General features: G+C 45.6%; 2 protein-coding genes across 3 annotated transcripts; one reads left to right on the top strand and one right to left on the bottom strand.

Moving 5' to 3' along the window:
- Positions 1–541: 541 nt before the first annotated feature.
- Positions 542–8708, top strand: rnf2 (ring finger protein 2). 2 transcript variants are annotated; one of them, XM_035635748.2, is made up of 9 exons: positions 542–658; positions 2948–3044; positions 3477–3637; positions 4510–4592; positions 4709–4841; positions 5224–5323; positions 5574–5743; positions 6042–6231; positions 7311–8708. In XM_035635748.2, the coding sequence occupies exons 2-9, from the start codon at positions 2958–2960 to the stop codon at positions 7410–7412; spliced, it is 1026 nt and encodes a 341-aa protein (XP_035491641.1). In that variant the 5' UTR covers positions 542–658; positions 2948–2957; the 3' UTR covers positions 7413–8708. The 2 variants fall into 2 exon arrangements, with proteins under 2 accessions (XP_035491641.1, XP_035491642.1); XM_035635749.2 differs by lacking the exon at positions 542–658 and adding an exon at positions 882–1306.
- Positions 8709–11221: 2513 nt separating this feature from the next.
- LOC118311701 (actin-related protein 2/3 complex subunit 5) lies at positions 11222–15737 on the bottom strand. The gene is made up of 4 exons (XM_035635753.2): positions 15475–15737; positions 13618–13690; positions 12956–13132; positions 11222–11952 (listed from the first exon to the last, which is right to left on the bottom strand). The coding sequence occupies exons 1-4, from the start codon at positions 15612–15614 to the stop codon at positions 11890–11892; spliced, it is 453 nt and encodes a 150-aa protein (XP_035491646.1). The 5' UTR covers positions 15615–15737; the 3' UTR covers positions 11222–11889.
- Positions 15738–16582: the final 845 nt, after the last annotated feature.

Genomic DNA, 16582 nt, shown 5'->3' with positions numbered 1-16582 from the left:
GTGGGCATCACTTTGTTTTGAAAAGTGGTGGGGACACTTTGTGCACGCTGTTTGTCAGAACATTTTTTTAAACAAATTATAGTTTTTAAAAAGTGGTGGGGACAAAATTGTCCACAAAAAAGTGGTGGGGACATGTCCCCAGCGTAGATGACACCTATGGTACTGGGGTACCTATAGGTGTGATCGATATCTAACGGTAATGAGCACTGACGTCCTCTAGTGGTGACAGTGTCAAAATGAAACCTCAGTACACACTGGGTGGACGGAAGGATGGAGGGGATTTTCGAGAGGAGTATCACCCGTTCCTCTAGATTCATTTAATATTATTTTATGTTGCGCATAAGAAGTGAGGTTTAAACCATCCGGTTTGTGCTGTTGAAGACACGTGACCTCTCCCCATCTTCCAAAGTCACACAACCACGTGTCTCTACCTGTGTGTCCCTCAGAACCGCTGCGATGGCCTTGAATGGTGCACTTTCCTTATACGTTCTCATTTTACTCCCCCCCCCCCCCCCCCCCCCCCCCCCCCCCCCCCCCCCAGGATTCTGGCAAAGCGCCTCCATTTCCCAGAAGACATCGCTTCCTTCTGCGTCCGCCATATTGCCTTCGCCCGAACGCGCTGGCTGCTGGATCGACTCGCAATCCACAACTGGAAAATGTAAGTACACCAACAACCATTTATGTATATATTATTTTTTTACAACATCTGTGGACATTCGTCCGTCGTGTCTACGCGTGGGTGTTTGCCCGAGCGGGGTCTCGGGTGTTCTGTAACGTCGGCGCCGAGGGCTCGAGAAGCTCGGCTCCCCCCCCCCCCCGCAGGAGACGTGAGCCTCGGCTCGTTTTCTCTGTTGTTGTTTTTCCTGTCACCGCGACAATTCACATTCACGACCGCCCTCGCCGAGACACTAGCTGCTCGCGCCTGTAGCTGCACAATTCGAACAGTCGCGACGGCGCCGCGTCGCACGCCTCCACACTCTCTGTTCCGTGCATCTTGTGTCTGTAGCCGAGTTAGCCTCCAATGTTGGCGTCACGGAGAATAGCTTCCCTCTGCTAGCTAGCCAGCTAGCTAGCTAGCTAGCATTAGCCGAGCCCCGTGGACATCACCTGGGATCTGATCTGGGGTCTGTCTATCAACTGTAGTCGACGAGCCGGTGAAGCGTCAGTGTGTCATCCGTGTCCCGTGCTGACAGACTGATGTGTGTATCGGCAGTTGTTGGTCCCAGGGGTTTGTTCATGGACATGACCCGATGATCGCAGCCCAGACAACGTTCAAGTTCTGCTGGAGACGTCTTCAGCTTTTACCGTCCGTCGTGTTTTCTCCTTGACATTTTAAGATGATTCTTTTTGTTGTTGTTGTTGTTGTTGTTGTGAAAAGACAAATCAGTGTACCCCGAGGACCACCGTCTGTCTGTCTGTCTGTCACGTGTGTGGCAGTACCGACCAGAGGCTGTTGTCAAGCCGTGGAGTCCCATGTGGGCCACTCAGCTCTCAGAGAGTAGTCCGCTGAAATGAGCTGAATTGTCTTTGGAGTCTTTGGATCATGAAAACCATTTAAAAAGAACAGCCAATCCCCCATTGCCCAGTCTCCATTTCTATTATTGAGGAACATCCCTTCTCTAGCTCTCCCTGGGTCGACTGGGACCCAGGGAGAGGTAGACTTCCTCCTGGGGAATGATGGAGATCTTGTTATCAGCATCTTACCACTACCACGTGGATAATGCTGTAAAGAAAGATACACTTTTTACTATTAAATTGTGGCCCAAGGGTCTGGGGTGAAAATCCCCTTATTGATGCCCCTTTAGAACTGAGTTGTTTCTACCTATTTCATTACTTTTAGGAAGAGGGTAAACAGAAGGGCATCAGCACATACTGACTGGTCGATTATTTTCACTGTCGATTAATCTGTCGCTTATTTTTCTCGATTAATCAATTAGTTGTTTGGTCCATAAAATGTAATAATATTGTGAAAAGGTAAGAAATCGTGTTTCCCAAATCCCAAGGTGATGTTTTTGTTTTGTCCACACACCAAAGATATTCAGTTTACTCTCATAGAGGAGCCAAGAAACCAGAAAATAATCACATTGAGGAAGCTGAAATCAGAGAATATTTCCTTTTTTCCCAATAAAAACTTAATCGATTATCAAAATAGTTGGCGATTAATTTACTAATTGATTACTAATCGATTTACTGTTTCTAGATTGTAGTCAACAGGCTTTTAACTTGTTCTTAGTCGCTATCCAAATAGGAAAGTGGCCTAATTATCCTATTATTTTGGACATTAAATATTTCCTCTGATGATATTTGTATTTACCCTAATGGTAAAAAAATTAATGTTTCTATGAACGCATGGCAATTGCATCAGAAGAACTCACCAACTTTGTTAATTCAATTATGTTAGAAAAGTAGCTTTACTCTTAAACAACATATATATACACATATATATATATATATATCATCATCTAAAACCGCTTATCTGGGGTCGGGTCGCGGGATATATATATATATGTGTGTGTGTGTGTGTGTATATATATATATATATATCATAATTAGTATGTAGAGGACAGGACACAGGCTGATAAAGAAAAGTGATCAGATATTACATCGGGAGTCTTCACTGTCAGTACAAGAGGTAACATCACAAAGAAAATATACGTTTTCATTCATCTTAATGAGAAGAAAAGCCGCTTCTTTTTTAGGAAATATGAATCATTGCTTTTTCATATAGATTTACCCATACAAACATTTTATTGAGATGTCGTTACTATCCTGTAAAGGAAACACAATAAGCTCAATACGAAATCTAATCTGGAGGGGATTGTGAAAATGGCCCCACAAAGCATAAAGTCAAATGTTTGTTAAGTGTGCAAGTCTGCAATGAAAAGCTCCCTGTCGTAATCTCCGCAACCAGAGGTCATGTTTACATCCTGTCTTGTGTATATTTCAGTTTTGCAGCGATGACCCAGACGGTTCAGACCAACGGGGTTCAGCCCCTCAGTAAGACCTGGGAACTGAGTCTGTACGAGCTACAGAGAATTCCACAGGTAAACCTTTCATTTTTATCAATCACATAACGTGTTCATGTCCCTGCTGTCTTGTGAATCACTGTTCAACTTCAGCTTTACTGTCTCACATCACAGTGTCTTTCCAAACGACAGCGATCAGCCATAAGATTGTCACACGATGACGTAGTTAATGTCAGCAGAGACGGATTCTCTTTTCATAAGTCCTGTGAATCAGAATCAAGCCCTAAACTCCCTCACACCAACAACAGATCATTGTTTCCTATGAGTTGCTGTTGTAATTATCCCTGAACACAAGACAGCTTCATGATCCTGGAAATGGAACACCGAGGTGCAATATTCAAATGATGACCCTTCATGTGCTGTGGTTCTGAGACTTTAGGATGTGAACCATTGACCACACCAGTTAACGGTGTCAGCTGTAACATGTCGACGTATGTTGTGCCGACACAGGAAGCAATCACAGACGGACTGGAGATTGCCGTGTCGCCCCGGTCGCTGCACAGTGAACTTATGTGTCCGATCTGTCTGGACATGCTGAAGAACACCATGACGACCAAAGAATGTCTGCACCGCTTCTGCGCCGACTGTATCATCACAGCTCTGAGATCTGGGTGAGTGTCACACTAGAAAAAATCGCATCGTATCATAATGATATTATGAGATTACCATGATTGTTCCCCGAAGCAGTTGAAGGTACAATGGAATTGAAATGTATTTGTGAGGCTTAAAGCTTCCCAGTCCCCTTTTCAGGTCCCAAGGACAATCTTCTGTATGAGTCAGCTTTCCCCAGTGTTTTAAGTAAACTGTAAGTTTAATTTTGGCCTTCTATTAATCAAGCTATCCGTGAGTCCATCTCTGATTGGTCAGACACGGCATGTCTCCATAGTAACGTCTTTTATGGAGCAAATTGCCACAAAAACAAATCTGGGGAAAGTTTCGGCCACAGGTGGCGTTACACTGACGCACCCACGAACACCGATCAAAACAGACAAATAATCTTTGTTAGATCAGAGTGAACACAGTCAAAGACGTCAAGCCAACACACTGGTTCTTTAAATATGTACCTGCTGCCATTCCTGCTCCACCCAGTGGGGGGCACAGTTTTTGTCGCCGCAGGGATAGATGGCCAGCGGGCGCAGCGATTGGTCACACTGCTCTTCTGACATCACTACCCCGCCTGACGACCGACATGTCACTGCACGGACCATCCTTCCCTCTCCACACACACCTGAGCACTGGCACGCACGCACACACACACACACACACACACACACACACAACATTCAAATCAAATCTAAAACTGAAGTCAGTCTGTGTGTGTGTGTGTGTGTGTGTGTGTGTGTGTGTGTGTGTGTGTGTGTGTGTGTGTGTGTGTGTGTGTGTGTGTGTGTGTGTGTGTGTGTGTGTGTGTGTGTGTGTGTGTGTGTGTGTGTGTGTGTGTGTGTGTGTGTGTGTGTCCTCCGTCCTCCGTGTGTGTCTGCAGTAACAAAGAGTGTCCTACCTGTCGTAAGAAGCTGGTGTCGAAGAGATCACTGCGCCCTGACCCCAACTTTGATGCTCTGATCAGTAAGTCACCGCAAGCAGGAGGTTTGACCTCTGATCTGAACAAACTGAGATCCTCACTCAGTCACACTGTGTAAAAATATTATATATTATTATAACATTGACTCGTCCTACTTCAGGTAAGATCTATCCCAGCCGGGACGAGTACGAAGCCCATCAGGAGAGAGTGTTGGCCCGCATCAGCAAACACAACAACCAGCAAGCCCTGTCCCACAGCATAGAGGAGGGGCTGAAGATACAGGCCATGACCAGGTACACACACACACACACACACACAATCTGAACACACACGTCTACAGACTCACACACAGTCTGAACGCACACACGTCTACAGACTCACACACGTCTACAGACTCACACACATGTCTATATAACTCACACACGTCTACAGACTCACACACAGTCTGAACGCACACACGTCTACAGACTCACACACAGTCTGAACGCACACACGTCTACAGACTCACACACAGTCTGAACGCACACACGTCTACAGACTCACACACAGTCTGAACGCACACACGTCTACAGACTCACACACAGTCTGAACGCACACATGTCTATAGAACTCACACACGTGTACAGACTCACACACAGTCTGATGAACTGATTGGTGTTTGTTTTTGTGTGTCAGACTGCAGCGTGGTAAGAGACATACAGTGGAGAACGGGAGTGGGGCCGAAGACAACGGAGACTCCTCCCACTGCAGCAACGCCTCTGTCCACAGCAACCAGGTATGTCACTGTACAACAGGAGGTCACACTTACATACATGAGGCAGTTACTAACAGTGACATCAAACTACAGAGCTGTTTACTTTTCATGCTGAGAAACATAGTGCCAGAGCTCCAACGCAGATCTTGAATCAGCAGTAATGTGAGACCCGTGCCTCCGGCTGCTGTCCCAATCCTAGTTAGAGTTTCAACAACGTAGTGACAACATTCAGGACAGCGTGCGGTCTTCATGTGACATCTGTTTCCCCCAGGAGGCGGGGCCGAGCATCAAACGCACCAAGACGAGTGACGACAGTGGTCTGGACATGGATAATGCAGCAGAGAACGGGGGCGGGGACTCGGTGATCGACGGCGGTGCCAGTGAAATCGAGCTGGTGTTCAGGCCACATCCCACCCTGATGGAGAAGGATGACGGTCACAGGTAGAGGCACACACTGGGTTCTACAGAGTGACGCCACTGTGCGTGAAAACATTTAAAACTGCAAACGTCAAGCACTTTAGCTAAGCAGCTGAAAAATACACACCCTAATTATTATATATGTATGTATATGTAGCTGCTATGAAAGTTGCTACGTTGTAGTAGAAATGTGTTTGTTGTTTTCAGTGTTTTCTTGTTGTCATACAGTTGTTGTGTTTTACACTTTTACTTATCTAATCAGCACATGTAAGTACCTGAACGTGTTTACACATGTAAAACACATGTGCGTGGTTGTCCGCAGCGTGGAGTTTGTCCCTCGCTACATCAAGACGTCCGGTAACGCCACAGTGGATCACCTATCCAAATACCTGGCCGTCCGATTGGCCCTGGAGGAGCTGAGAAGAAACGCAGAGGCCAGTCCTGTGAACGTGGAGGCAGCTTCAGAGAAACAGTACACCATCTACATACCCACTGCTGGAAACCAGTTCACTGTGAGTGTGCACACACGCACGCACACACACAGTAGTCCCCTATACAAATGAAACAGCACTGTACTCACATTCTAACATGAGAGTATTGGCATGATTGTGCTAGTCTGTACGACTGTCCCTTAATGCATCATGTCCTCCAATGTGAATTGTTCACAGAAGACATTTTGACAGGTGTAAATATTGAAGGTAAGTTTATTTTTTATAGTATATTTCAACAACAAGGCTTTACATGAAACACATAAAATGACATTCAAATACAATCATTAAAAGAGAAAAATAAAAACATTATGAAGTAGAATGAGACGGGGGATTAAAGTTACAGCTTCAGTGTCACAGTCCTGTTGTGTGAGCTGGCTCATGTTCACTGGAACACCATATTGATTTATCTACTGTAGAATATCTGCACAATAAATTCTTTTCTTTGGAAAATGACATGTGCATACACTTCAGATATATGGGTCAGAGTAAATGAAGATGGAACACAACATAAATAAAATATTTCATTTTCTCCTAAAACAAAACATATTTACAGTGAATATTCTCTATGTAGTAATGCAGATATAGCAAAAAATGGGGAAATGGTCAGCTGTAAAAGTCATTTCATGTCACTTATGTCTCTGTAAGTATTTATTACATCTAAATACAGTTTTTATTACAAAGACAAGCGTTCATCTCTCTACCAACACTCTTGTAGTGCTGCGTCATGACGTCAGAGCAGACGGTAGGGTATCATCTCAGTGACAGGTAGTCTTTGTGCTAACGGGAACCGATTTATGGATCAAAACACAACTTGTCGTGACAAAAACAATAAGACGTAGTTTCTGTTTGTCGCTGTTTGACCGTCGTTGCGTAGTATAGTGAAAGTCGAGTCGGATTCTCTGAGCAGCGCTGTCGCTGTAACACAGCCTTGGTTCCTAAACAAGTAAAGGACTCGCATCCAAACGTTTAGTTTTTCTGTAAAGTAGCAAGAGGAGCAAACAAAGTGCATCAGAGCAGTCGAGGAAGATGAAGGGTTAGGGGCTTCAGGGGCTCGGAGCAGGAAACCTGCTGCATGTTGTAACTGTTGACTCTGCCCACAGGTCCTGAACGGTTCCTTCTCTCTGGAACTCGTCAGTGAAAAGTACTGGAAGGTGAACAAACCCATGGAGCTCTACTTTGCCCCGACTAAAGAACACAAGTAGACACACACACACGCACTCATACATGCACACACACACACGCACACACACATACACACGTACACGCTCATCAGCAGGAAGTCAACGGATGGACTTGGCAACACGTGCACACACAAAAGCAAGAAGAGGAATGTGTGTGTCTAAAAAGGACTCTTGTACAAAGTTTTATATTCTCTGTCTCCGTGTCTATCTCTCTCTCTCTCTCTCCGTCAGTAGAAGGTACAGTAGCAGGTACAGTAGCAGGTCAGTGCAGCAGGTTGAACCACAGATAATGGAAAGCTGCCAACAGGAAACCAGCCTCCACTCACTGTCTCCATCAGCAATGTCCCGACTGTGTTCTGAGTATTAAAGTGTACCTGTCTGTCAGCAGTGTGTGTGCGATGCTGCTCTGGCCCTGGAACTCTGCGAGACGGCGCCACCAACAGGTCATTTAGAGGTTTAGGGTCACGTTGTTAAAAAAGGGACATGCGCCGCTCACACGCACGACGATGTACATATCCACGCGTGTCTCAAGCGGGCCATCATAATCACAAGGGAAGTTGTATCACGACTGAGTACTTCATGCTGAACGTTAAATACAGCGTTGAAATATTTCACCTGGAAAACCCTCGTTGTGATTTTTATGCAGTTTGAATCCCCCTTTTTTATTTTGCTTTTTGTTTTTTCAAAACCGTATTATGTATGATTTGTAGTTTCTCATCTGAAATGTCAGAGATTGTCTTTGGTACCCTGAAGGTGTAAATGTGAACCTGACGATTCAGACGAGCCTGAGCAGTTCTAATACTTTGGTTTTTGAATTTTAGATCCATAAAACTTTTCTCACTTTGTGAAGAACCAAAACAGTTATTTTTTTTCAGACTGCACAGGTCTTCTTGACGTGTTCCAGGAGCGAATTCCTGCCACATAGACTGTATTTCATGTTCAACATGAAGTAATGAGACCACACACTGTACTTTTTCCCTCTGCTCTTGCGGCGGCCAGTTTCTCTGGATCAGGTGTGATCTCCAGTCCGACCTCACGTTTCAGTTCCATTTCATAGACCCCATCAATATTCTTCCGAATTAAAAGCCCGTTCCGATTGGACCCGTGCGACACCGCAGTGACATCGCAGTGTGACGCCGCCGCCCGTTGACCTGCATGTGAAGGAACCTCTACAGTTCAGTGATGTGAAGCTACAAAGACTGAAGCAGCGTATTGATGTTTTGTGTTTTCTTATCTAGTATTACAGATGTTCTCTTAAGACTTTGTTTTGTTCTCGTCTTTCAAATAAAACCAGAGGATGGTGAAGGTTTGAATCTGCTGCTGTCTGAAACTGAATCACTCGAACCTTTTTCTTTCTTTTTTTTATATAAAAAGTCTCAGTAAATCAACAGCTGTCATTTGGTTCATTCTCCAGCTCACAGGACCCGGATGAGACATTACATCACATTCCTAGACAAAGTACAAGCTCTGAAACAGGAAGTAGCTCTTTTGGACCAGTTCAGAGGTCATAGGCAGCTTTGTTACACGTTTGATATTTAGCAGTTCATGATTAGTAATGTTGAACTCAGTTGAATCCACCACAGTTCAGTCTGCAGGACTGTGACCCTTTGTATCTTAACTCTCAGTACTCAAACAACAATATAACATAGTAATCCTCGTCATCATCAAATAAATGGAATGATCATGTTGATAATAATAAAATTGAAAGCAATGTTTTTAAATGAGAAAATAAAGATGTCTTGAAGCAGTGAAAAGAGGTAATTGATCTCAGAGGGAGGGGGAGATTATTCCAGTCGGATGGAGTAATGTGAAGCTCTGGTGCAGAAGTTTATGAAAAATTACATAAAACATTGAGGGAGGCCCTTAGTTCTGTACAGGAGCCTTTGCTTTTTTGCTTCAGGGAGGTTTGGAACTGGCATCTGCAGCCAGACAGTTAAAAACATTGATGTCTGTGCACGTGTCCCAGTGGAAGAATTTAGTTAGAATTTAAATTTGGGTTATTGTACAGATATTAGAGCTACTTCATATATCTACAGTACGTTCTCCCCCACATGTTGCATGTCATGGTGGGTCACCACTTGAGACTGAAGACATGTAAACAGATCGACAACGTGTACGGCCAGAAGAATGTTCTCCATACATAAAATGATAATTACTCCGGCCATTCAAATTGCTTGGAACACATTTGTTGGTTCCCAAAGATCACTGTACACATTAGTGAATCAAATATTTCCTTTGTATATCATCAACTTTGCAGTGGGCTAAAAGGTCTCCAGGAGAAATCCTGCCCCACTTCATATTTCACGATTGTTGATACAACACTGTATTTTACTGTTGAGATTTGTAATGTAGGACTGGATGTGAAAATCCCTTCCTGCATCCATGAGACTCACCCAGATGAGGCCCAGGTGGAGTCTGCCTACAGTCGCGCGCCCCGTCCAGCTGCCGGTCTCTTGTCTTGGTGGGTAGCGTCTGGCTTGACCCACCCCATTACATTGCATTCATTTAACAGACACCTTTGTCCAAAGCGACTTACAATAAGTGCATTCAACCATGAAGATATTTCCCACAAGTGCAAGAATCAATAGAGTACATAAACATTTATCAAATAGGCAAAAACAGCTTCAAGTGCTAATTTAGAATTTGTATTTTTTTTAAAAATGAATTCTGGGAGTAAGGTGCAGTCCTCCCTGGGAGGAAAAGCATCTCGGTCTTTTCCAGATTGAGATTAAGGTGGTGCGTCGACAACAGCTGAGAAATGTCAGCCGGACATGCAGAGATTTTTGCTGATTTTACCTTGTCTGTCTGGATGTTGAGGTCACGGAGAAGTACTAGCGGGGGCCGTCTTCTGGGATGTTAGACAGAAGGGCCGCCAATTCCTCCAAGAAATCCCCAAAAGGGCCTGGTGGTAGAGTACAATGATGTTTAATTTCAACGCGTGGGTTACAGAAACTGCATGAAGCTCAAAGTATGAAGGAGTAAAGTGCGGAAGGGCGTAAAGAGAGAATTTCCATTCAGGAGAAAGTAGTAAACCAGTGCCTCCCCCTCTGCCAGCATGCATAGATGAGATTACAGTGCGGTTGTGCACGGGTACGTGGTCTAAAGTATCTACGAGAAGAGTAGTGTACAGGCATGGGAAGTATGCACATAATACCTGGCTGGTGTCTTGCAGCAGCTGTCGGACAGAGGGAGCATGAGGGGTCTTCTCACTACCACTGGTTAAGATTCTTGGGGGACAGAAGGACATCGTAGGCAGCCTTGATGGTGAAACTGGCTCTGAATGCCTCCGTCTCCCATAGCTCTTTCCAGGAGATCTTTCTTTCCGCCGCTCCTTCCCATTCCATCCACTGGCCCTGTTTTGCCTGGGCAGCGGCCTGAGCAAATCTTACTGCCTCCTCTTCCTCTTGTTCCAGGTTGGTTTGCTGAGCACGAGGCCAAGACTGCTCCTTCCATGCGCGGCCCACAATATCCCTGTTGTCTAAGCGCTGTCTTTGCCTGCTTGGTTTCTTCAGTTGGGTTCCCAGTCTCCAAAGTCGGGGCAGTTTGGGCTGAGAATCTGGAAACTGCTGCTAATTAATCTACGACTATATGAAGAGGCCTCGTCTGTGAAAAGCGTGAAAAAATGTTTTCATAGATTCTGATGGAAAATAATACCACAGAGCTACTGTTTGGTTTTCTGATACACCTCAACTCATCCTGTATCCCTCAGTTGACTCTTCATCAACTTTTAAGTCTCAGCAATAACGTGTATATATAATGTATAAGATCTAAGATGTAACATCTTTTGTCTTTTCTCATGCCTGGGGTAGAGGACAGGAAACCAGTCAATGTTCAGATTTAGCAGTTTGTCTTTTATTCCAGGTATAAAAAGAAACAATATAAGCAATGTGGACTAGAAAAAAAAAGAGTCAATGAACAAACATGCTCAGAACTTAGAACATTAGGGGGGAAAAAAGATACCCAGCATGCAAAAAGGCAAGGAAACGCCCGAGACAGGTCACCGGTCCACGATAGTCCTGCCAAGAAGAGTCTTTTCCATTTCCTCAAACTGGATGAGCCAGAGGCTTCAGAGAGGAGGGGGTGAGAGGAAAGGAGAGGAGGAGGAGGAGAGGAGAGATGAGAGGGAGGGAGGAGATCAGGGAGGAGAGGATGTGATGTTGCAGTGAGCCAGCAGAGGCAGCAGTGAGAAGCAATGAGCTGCTTTGCACAGACTGTGTGACCTGAGTCTTCTCTCTGCAGAACTGGTACACTCAGACAGTGTGAGGTGCCACCACCTCCCTGTCACCTCCCTGTCCACCTGCCACCACCTCCCCAAAAGCTGTGACGGAAACAGTGAGTGCAGAGAAAAGAAGAGGAGAGAACTGCATCAGTTCCAGTGTGAAGACAAAAGTCTGATCATGTCCAGAAGCAGAAAGAGGAGACAGGTCTCAGTAACAGCTGCAGCCACTGAGTTCAGCCTGACGTCCGTTTACACGTGGACTCTGTCGGGCTCAGGCCATCAGACAGTCTTCCTGGCTGTCAGCACTCGGACTATGGAGCCCACACCTCCCACCGCCAGAGCCTGAGGACACACACACACACACACACACACATGAAGATCAACCACAGTTCATCTGCTTCCATGTTGAGATCTTCTGGTATATGACATCAGGTGTGGATCTGGACAAAGGGGCGGAGCCAGGAATTAAATGGAGAACCATTTTTACTCATGACATGGAACCGAGTAGTGTGTAGGTGTGGACGGCACATGTCATCTTGTTTCCTCTCAACTCTGCTTCATTTTGTAAATCATTTCTGCAAAGTTATTGATCGATACACATTTTTCCAAAGGAACTTAGAGAACTGGGCTGCAGTTTGCCTGTTCTCCCCGTGTATGCGTGGGTTCTCTCCGGCTTCCTCCCACAGTCCAAAGACATGCAGAATGGTTAGGTTCATTAGAGCCTCTAAATTGACCGTAGGTGTGAATGTGAGAGTGAATGGTTGTTTGTCTCTGTATGTGGCCCTGCGATAGGCTGGCGACCTGTCCAGGGTGAACCCCGCCTCTCGTCTAATGTTAGCTGGGATAGGCTCCAGCCCCCCCCCCCCCATGAAGTCAGAGGTGGGTCATGAAGTCAGAGGTGGGTCATGAAGTCAGAGGTGGGTCAGGAAGTCAGAGGCGGGTGAGGTGGTCCGAGGCAGGTTAGGTGGTCAAAGGGAAGGTCAGGTAGTCAGAGGTGGGTCATGAAGTCAGAGGCAGAGGAAGGTCAGGTAGTCAGAGGCGGGCCGGGTAGTCAGAGGTGGGTCATGAAGTCAGAGGCAGAGGAAGGTCAGGTAGTTAGAGGCGGGCCGGGTAGTCAGAGGTGGGTCATGAAGTCAGAGGCAGAGGAAGGTCAGGTAGTTAGAGGCGGGTCGGGTAATCAGAGGCGGGTCAGGTAGTAAGTACAAACATTTAACAAAAGATGGACATTTGCTTTGGAGAAGAAATCTGCATAAACTGTACAAACTTTAAATCTAAAATCCACATTTTGTTTGAATGCAATAATTTGAAACACAAGTTATATTTGTACAGTAAGGTAACTACCGACCTTCTCGTGCCACTGCAGCAGCACAGCGCTGCTGTTGTCCGAGGGTTTCTCGAAGCCTCTGTAGATGTATTTCATCAGCAGGTCCACTCCGGCTTTGTCCAGGGAGCCAACAGCTTTCTCTATGTCGCTGGTCTTAAAGCTGCTCAGCACTTTGACCACCAGCAGCTCCGCTCGCTCCTACACGGGGAGGACACGGAGAGAAGACACGGTGAGAGGACATTGTGAGAGGACCAGTGAGAGGACATGTCAGACAACAGTCTCCCGGCAACATCCAACACAACACAGCACCTCTACATGATCTATACATCCAATTTAAACTTTAGAAAGGTTTGAACTTCATGAAATCAGATGTGATGAGATGCATGAGGAGGTGTAAAGGGCTGGAAAAGGGCAAGAAAATGAATGTCTAAACATTTATACGGCTTAAGTTTAAATAGTAAGAAATAGGAAAAATCCTGGTGCAATAATATTATTTCAACTTCTGCCTAGACTTGGGTTCATTGATGCAGCTGCACAATCAAAATGAAAAGCATCAGAGCTGCGATGCACTGTGCACATGTTGCACATACTATATATAGACTAAATATATATCTATCTATCTATATCCCAGCTAGTGGAGGGGCCGCTTTCTGTAACATCACCATGTGGGAGAATGCTGTTACCTTGGCGTTCTGGTTCTTGGTGTTGATTGGAGGGTTCTTCAGCACCGCATGCAGAGCAGCGTTCATGTTCCCCTTGAAAACAACGGTCAAGGACCACAGACGTCCACAGGACAGAGCTACAATTGCATTTCTGAAAGTGTTATGTCCTCTGTCTGTAAGAACCTCTATAGCACCTCTGTCTGTAAGAAACCTCTGTCTGTGAAAAACTCTGTCTGTAAGAACCTCTGTAGCACCTCTGTCTGTAAGAACATCTGTCTATGAGAACCTCTGTCTGTAAGAACCTCTGTCTATGAGAACCTCTGTCTGTAAGAACCTCTGTCTGTGAGAACCTCTGTCTGTAAGACCCTCTGTCTGTAAGAACCTCTGTCTATGAGAACCTCTGTCTGTAAGAATCTCTGTCTGTAAGAACCTCTGTCTGTGAGAACCTCTGTCTGTGAGAACCTCTGTCTGTGAGAACCTCTGTCTGTGAGAACCTCTGTCTGTGAGAACCTCTGTCTGTGAGAACCTCTGTCTATGAGAACCTCTGTCTGTAAGAACCTCTGTCTGTGAGAACCTCTGTCTGTAAGACCCTCTGTTTGTAAGAACCTCTGTCTATGAGAACCTCTGTCTGTAAGAACCTCTGTCTGTAAGAACCTCTGTCTGTAAGAACCTCTGTCTATGAGAACCTCTGTCTGTAAGAACCTCTGTCTATGAGAACCTCTGTCTGTAAGAACCTCTGTCTGTAAGACCCTCTGTCTGTAAGAACCTCTGTCTATGAGAACCTCTGTCTGTAAGAACCTCTGTCTATGAGAACCTCTGTCTGTGAGAACCTCTGTCTGTGAGAACCTCTGTCTGTGAGAACCTCTGTCTGTAAGAACCTCTGTCTGTAAGAACCTCTGTCTGTAAGAACCTCTGTCTGTAAGACCCTCTGTCTGTTAGAACCTCTGTCTGTGAGAACCTCTGTCTATGAGAACCTCTGTCTGTAAGAACCTCTGTCTGTGAGAACCTCTGTCTGTAAGAACCTCTGTCTGTAAGAACCTCTGTCTGTAAGAACCTCTGTCTGTAAGAACCTCTGTCTGTAAGAACCTCTGTCTGTTAGAACCTCTGTCTGTGAGAACCTCTGTCTATGAGAACCTCTGTCTGTAAGAACCTCTGTCTATGAGAACCTCTGTCTGTAAGAACCTCTGTCTATGAGAACCTCTGTCTGTAAGAACCTGTCTATGAGAACCTCTGTCTGTAAGAACCTGTCTGTGAGAACCTGTGTCTGTAGGAACCTCTGGAGAACCTCTGTCTGTAGGAACCTCTGTCTGTATGGTTCCAGTACAGTATAACTTTAGTAGTTATAGTATAATGTAGTTATAGTACAGCATATTATACTATAGTATAGTTATAGTGAAGTTACAATCTAGTACCATACACTACAGTTTGGTACAGCTATAGTACAGTTTATATATATATATAGGTGTAAGTAAAGTAGATACAGCAGTGTTCCATCACCATGGTAACAGTTGGCGGCGCCGCAGGGAACTGGCTGTTCCGGAGCCGACGCGACCACACCCTCCCCCTGTCAACTCGCACCCGGAAACCACACAGCTCGACGGCGATGTGCTGCTCGCTGCACACAACGTGTCCACGACGAGTTGACTTCATGCACACGAACAATCGAACTGTGATAGAGATATGTATAAATACACCGAGAGGCTCCAACTAACCAGAGCCATGTGTGGGCCTCCTCCTCCTCCTCCTCCTCCTCCTCCTCCTCTTCCTCCCAGCCCTCAGCCGGTCACACAGCGGCGGTGACATGAACACACAACAACCCTTTATACACAACAACCCTTCACACACAACGACAGAAAGACACGTCGACCTGAAGGATATTGTCTGAGCAGACCGTCCACTTCCGCCTCGTCCGGACCGCCCTGGTTCTCTCCTCCGTCCTCCTCGTCCACGAACTTGTTCTCGTCGTATTCGTCCACGTCCACCTTCCTGAAGCGGTCGGACATCGAGCTCTTGGACATGTTGGCCCGCGGTGATGGAGACTGTTCGTGGATACTCGGGTTTTCGGGACAGAAGATTTTTCCAGCTGTGTTGTCCACTGACCGCTTCCGCACTTCTCTGTTTCTTCTTCTTCGTCGGGTTTATTGGCGGTTTGTAAACCAGAGTAAACGTGTCTTACCGCCACCTACTGGTTTAAATTCCCCATGCGTTATAATTTTTATAAACAGTCTGTGGTTATATTATAAACGTGCTGAATTTGCATGTTTTACAGACACACACACGACTACATAACAACTGCATGTACTGTACATGCAACAACTATATGTACATGCAACAACTACATGTACACATAACAACTACATGTCCATGCAACAACTACATGTACACATAACAACTACATGTCCATGCAACAACTACATGTACACGCAACAACTACATGTACATGCAGTGGCGGACTCAGGCTGTTTGAGGGGCAGGGGCGAAAAAATAAAAAGGGCACCTACTGCGCGACATGGGGCCCCAACAACGCGCTAAAACTATAATTCACCAAGTATGATGAAATAGTCTTCTTACTCAGAAGGGCATCTAAGAGGGTACTTAAGTTTATCACAGTGTAACCCTGACCTATATGTCACCACATCATTCTCACACATGTAAAGGGTTAGGGTTAGGGTGCCCTTTAGAGCACTGCATCACATTTTATCCACTGGAGGGGCACTTCTCCATTAAAGTAGCACCGAACAGGGCACTTCATCATGTCTTCTCACCTGTAGGAGTACCGTATACAGCACTGCATCCCATCCTCTCTACTGGAAAGGGCCCCCTTTGGGGCACTGTCATGTAAGGGCGGCATATAGGTCACTTCATAACACCACCCTTTCCCATTGGAAGGGCACCGCGTCACATTTTCTCCACTATTGGGGCACTCATTAAGACACGTTATTCAATTATATTTTGTTGCATGAAAGGGCACCCTAGAGGGCACTCC

The sequence above is a fragment of the Scophthalmus maximus genome, chromosome 5 (assembly GCF_022379125.1).
Source record: "Scophthalmus maximus strain ysfricsl-2021 chromosome 5, ASM2237912v1, whole genome shotgun sequence".
Taxonomy (NCBI): Eukaryota; Metazoa; Chordata; class Actinopteri; order Pleuronectiformes; family Scophthalmidae; genus Scophthalmus; species Scophthalmus maximus.
This window is presented reverse-complemented; position numbering and strand designations above follow the sequence as displayed.

Bases quoted from the DNA above. Each gene is read 5' to 3' on its own strand.
- LOC118311701 (XM_035635753.2), bottom strand. From the start codon at position 15,614: ATGTCCAAGAGCTCGATGTCCGACCGCTTCAGGAAGGTGGACGTGGAC. The intron at 13,691-15,474 runs ATATCCTTCAGG...CGTTGTTTTCAA, and splicing joins GTGGACGGTCTGCTCAGACA to GGGGAACATGAACGCTGCTC. The intron at 11,953-12,955 runs GTCGGTAGTTAC...GTGTGTCCTCAG, and splicing joins TGCTGCAGTGGCACGAGAAG to GCTCTGGCGGTGGGAGGTGT.
- rnf2 (XM_035635749.2), top strand. From the start codon at position 1,251: ATGATCGCAGCCCAGACAACGTTCAAGTTCTGCTGGAGACGTCTTCAG. The intron at 4,593-4,708 runs GTAAGTCACCGC...GTCCTACTTCAG, and splicing joins CAACTTTGATGCTCTGATCA to GTAAGATCTATCCCAGCCGG. The intron at 4,842-5,223 runs GTACACACACAC...TTTGTGTGTCAG, and splicing joins AAGATACAGGCCATGACCAG to ACTGCAGCGTGGTAAGAGAC.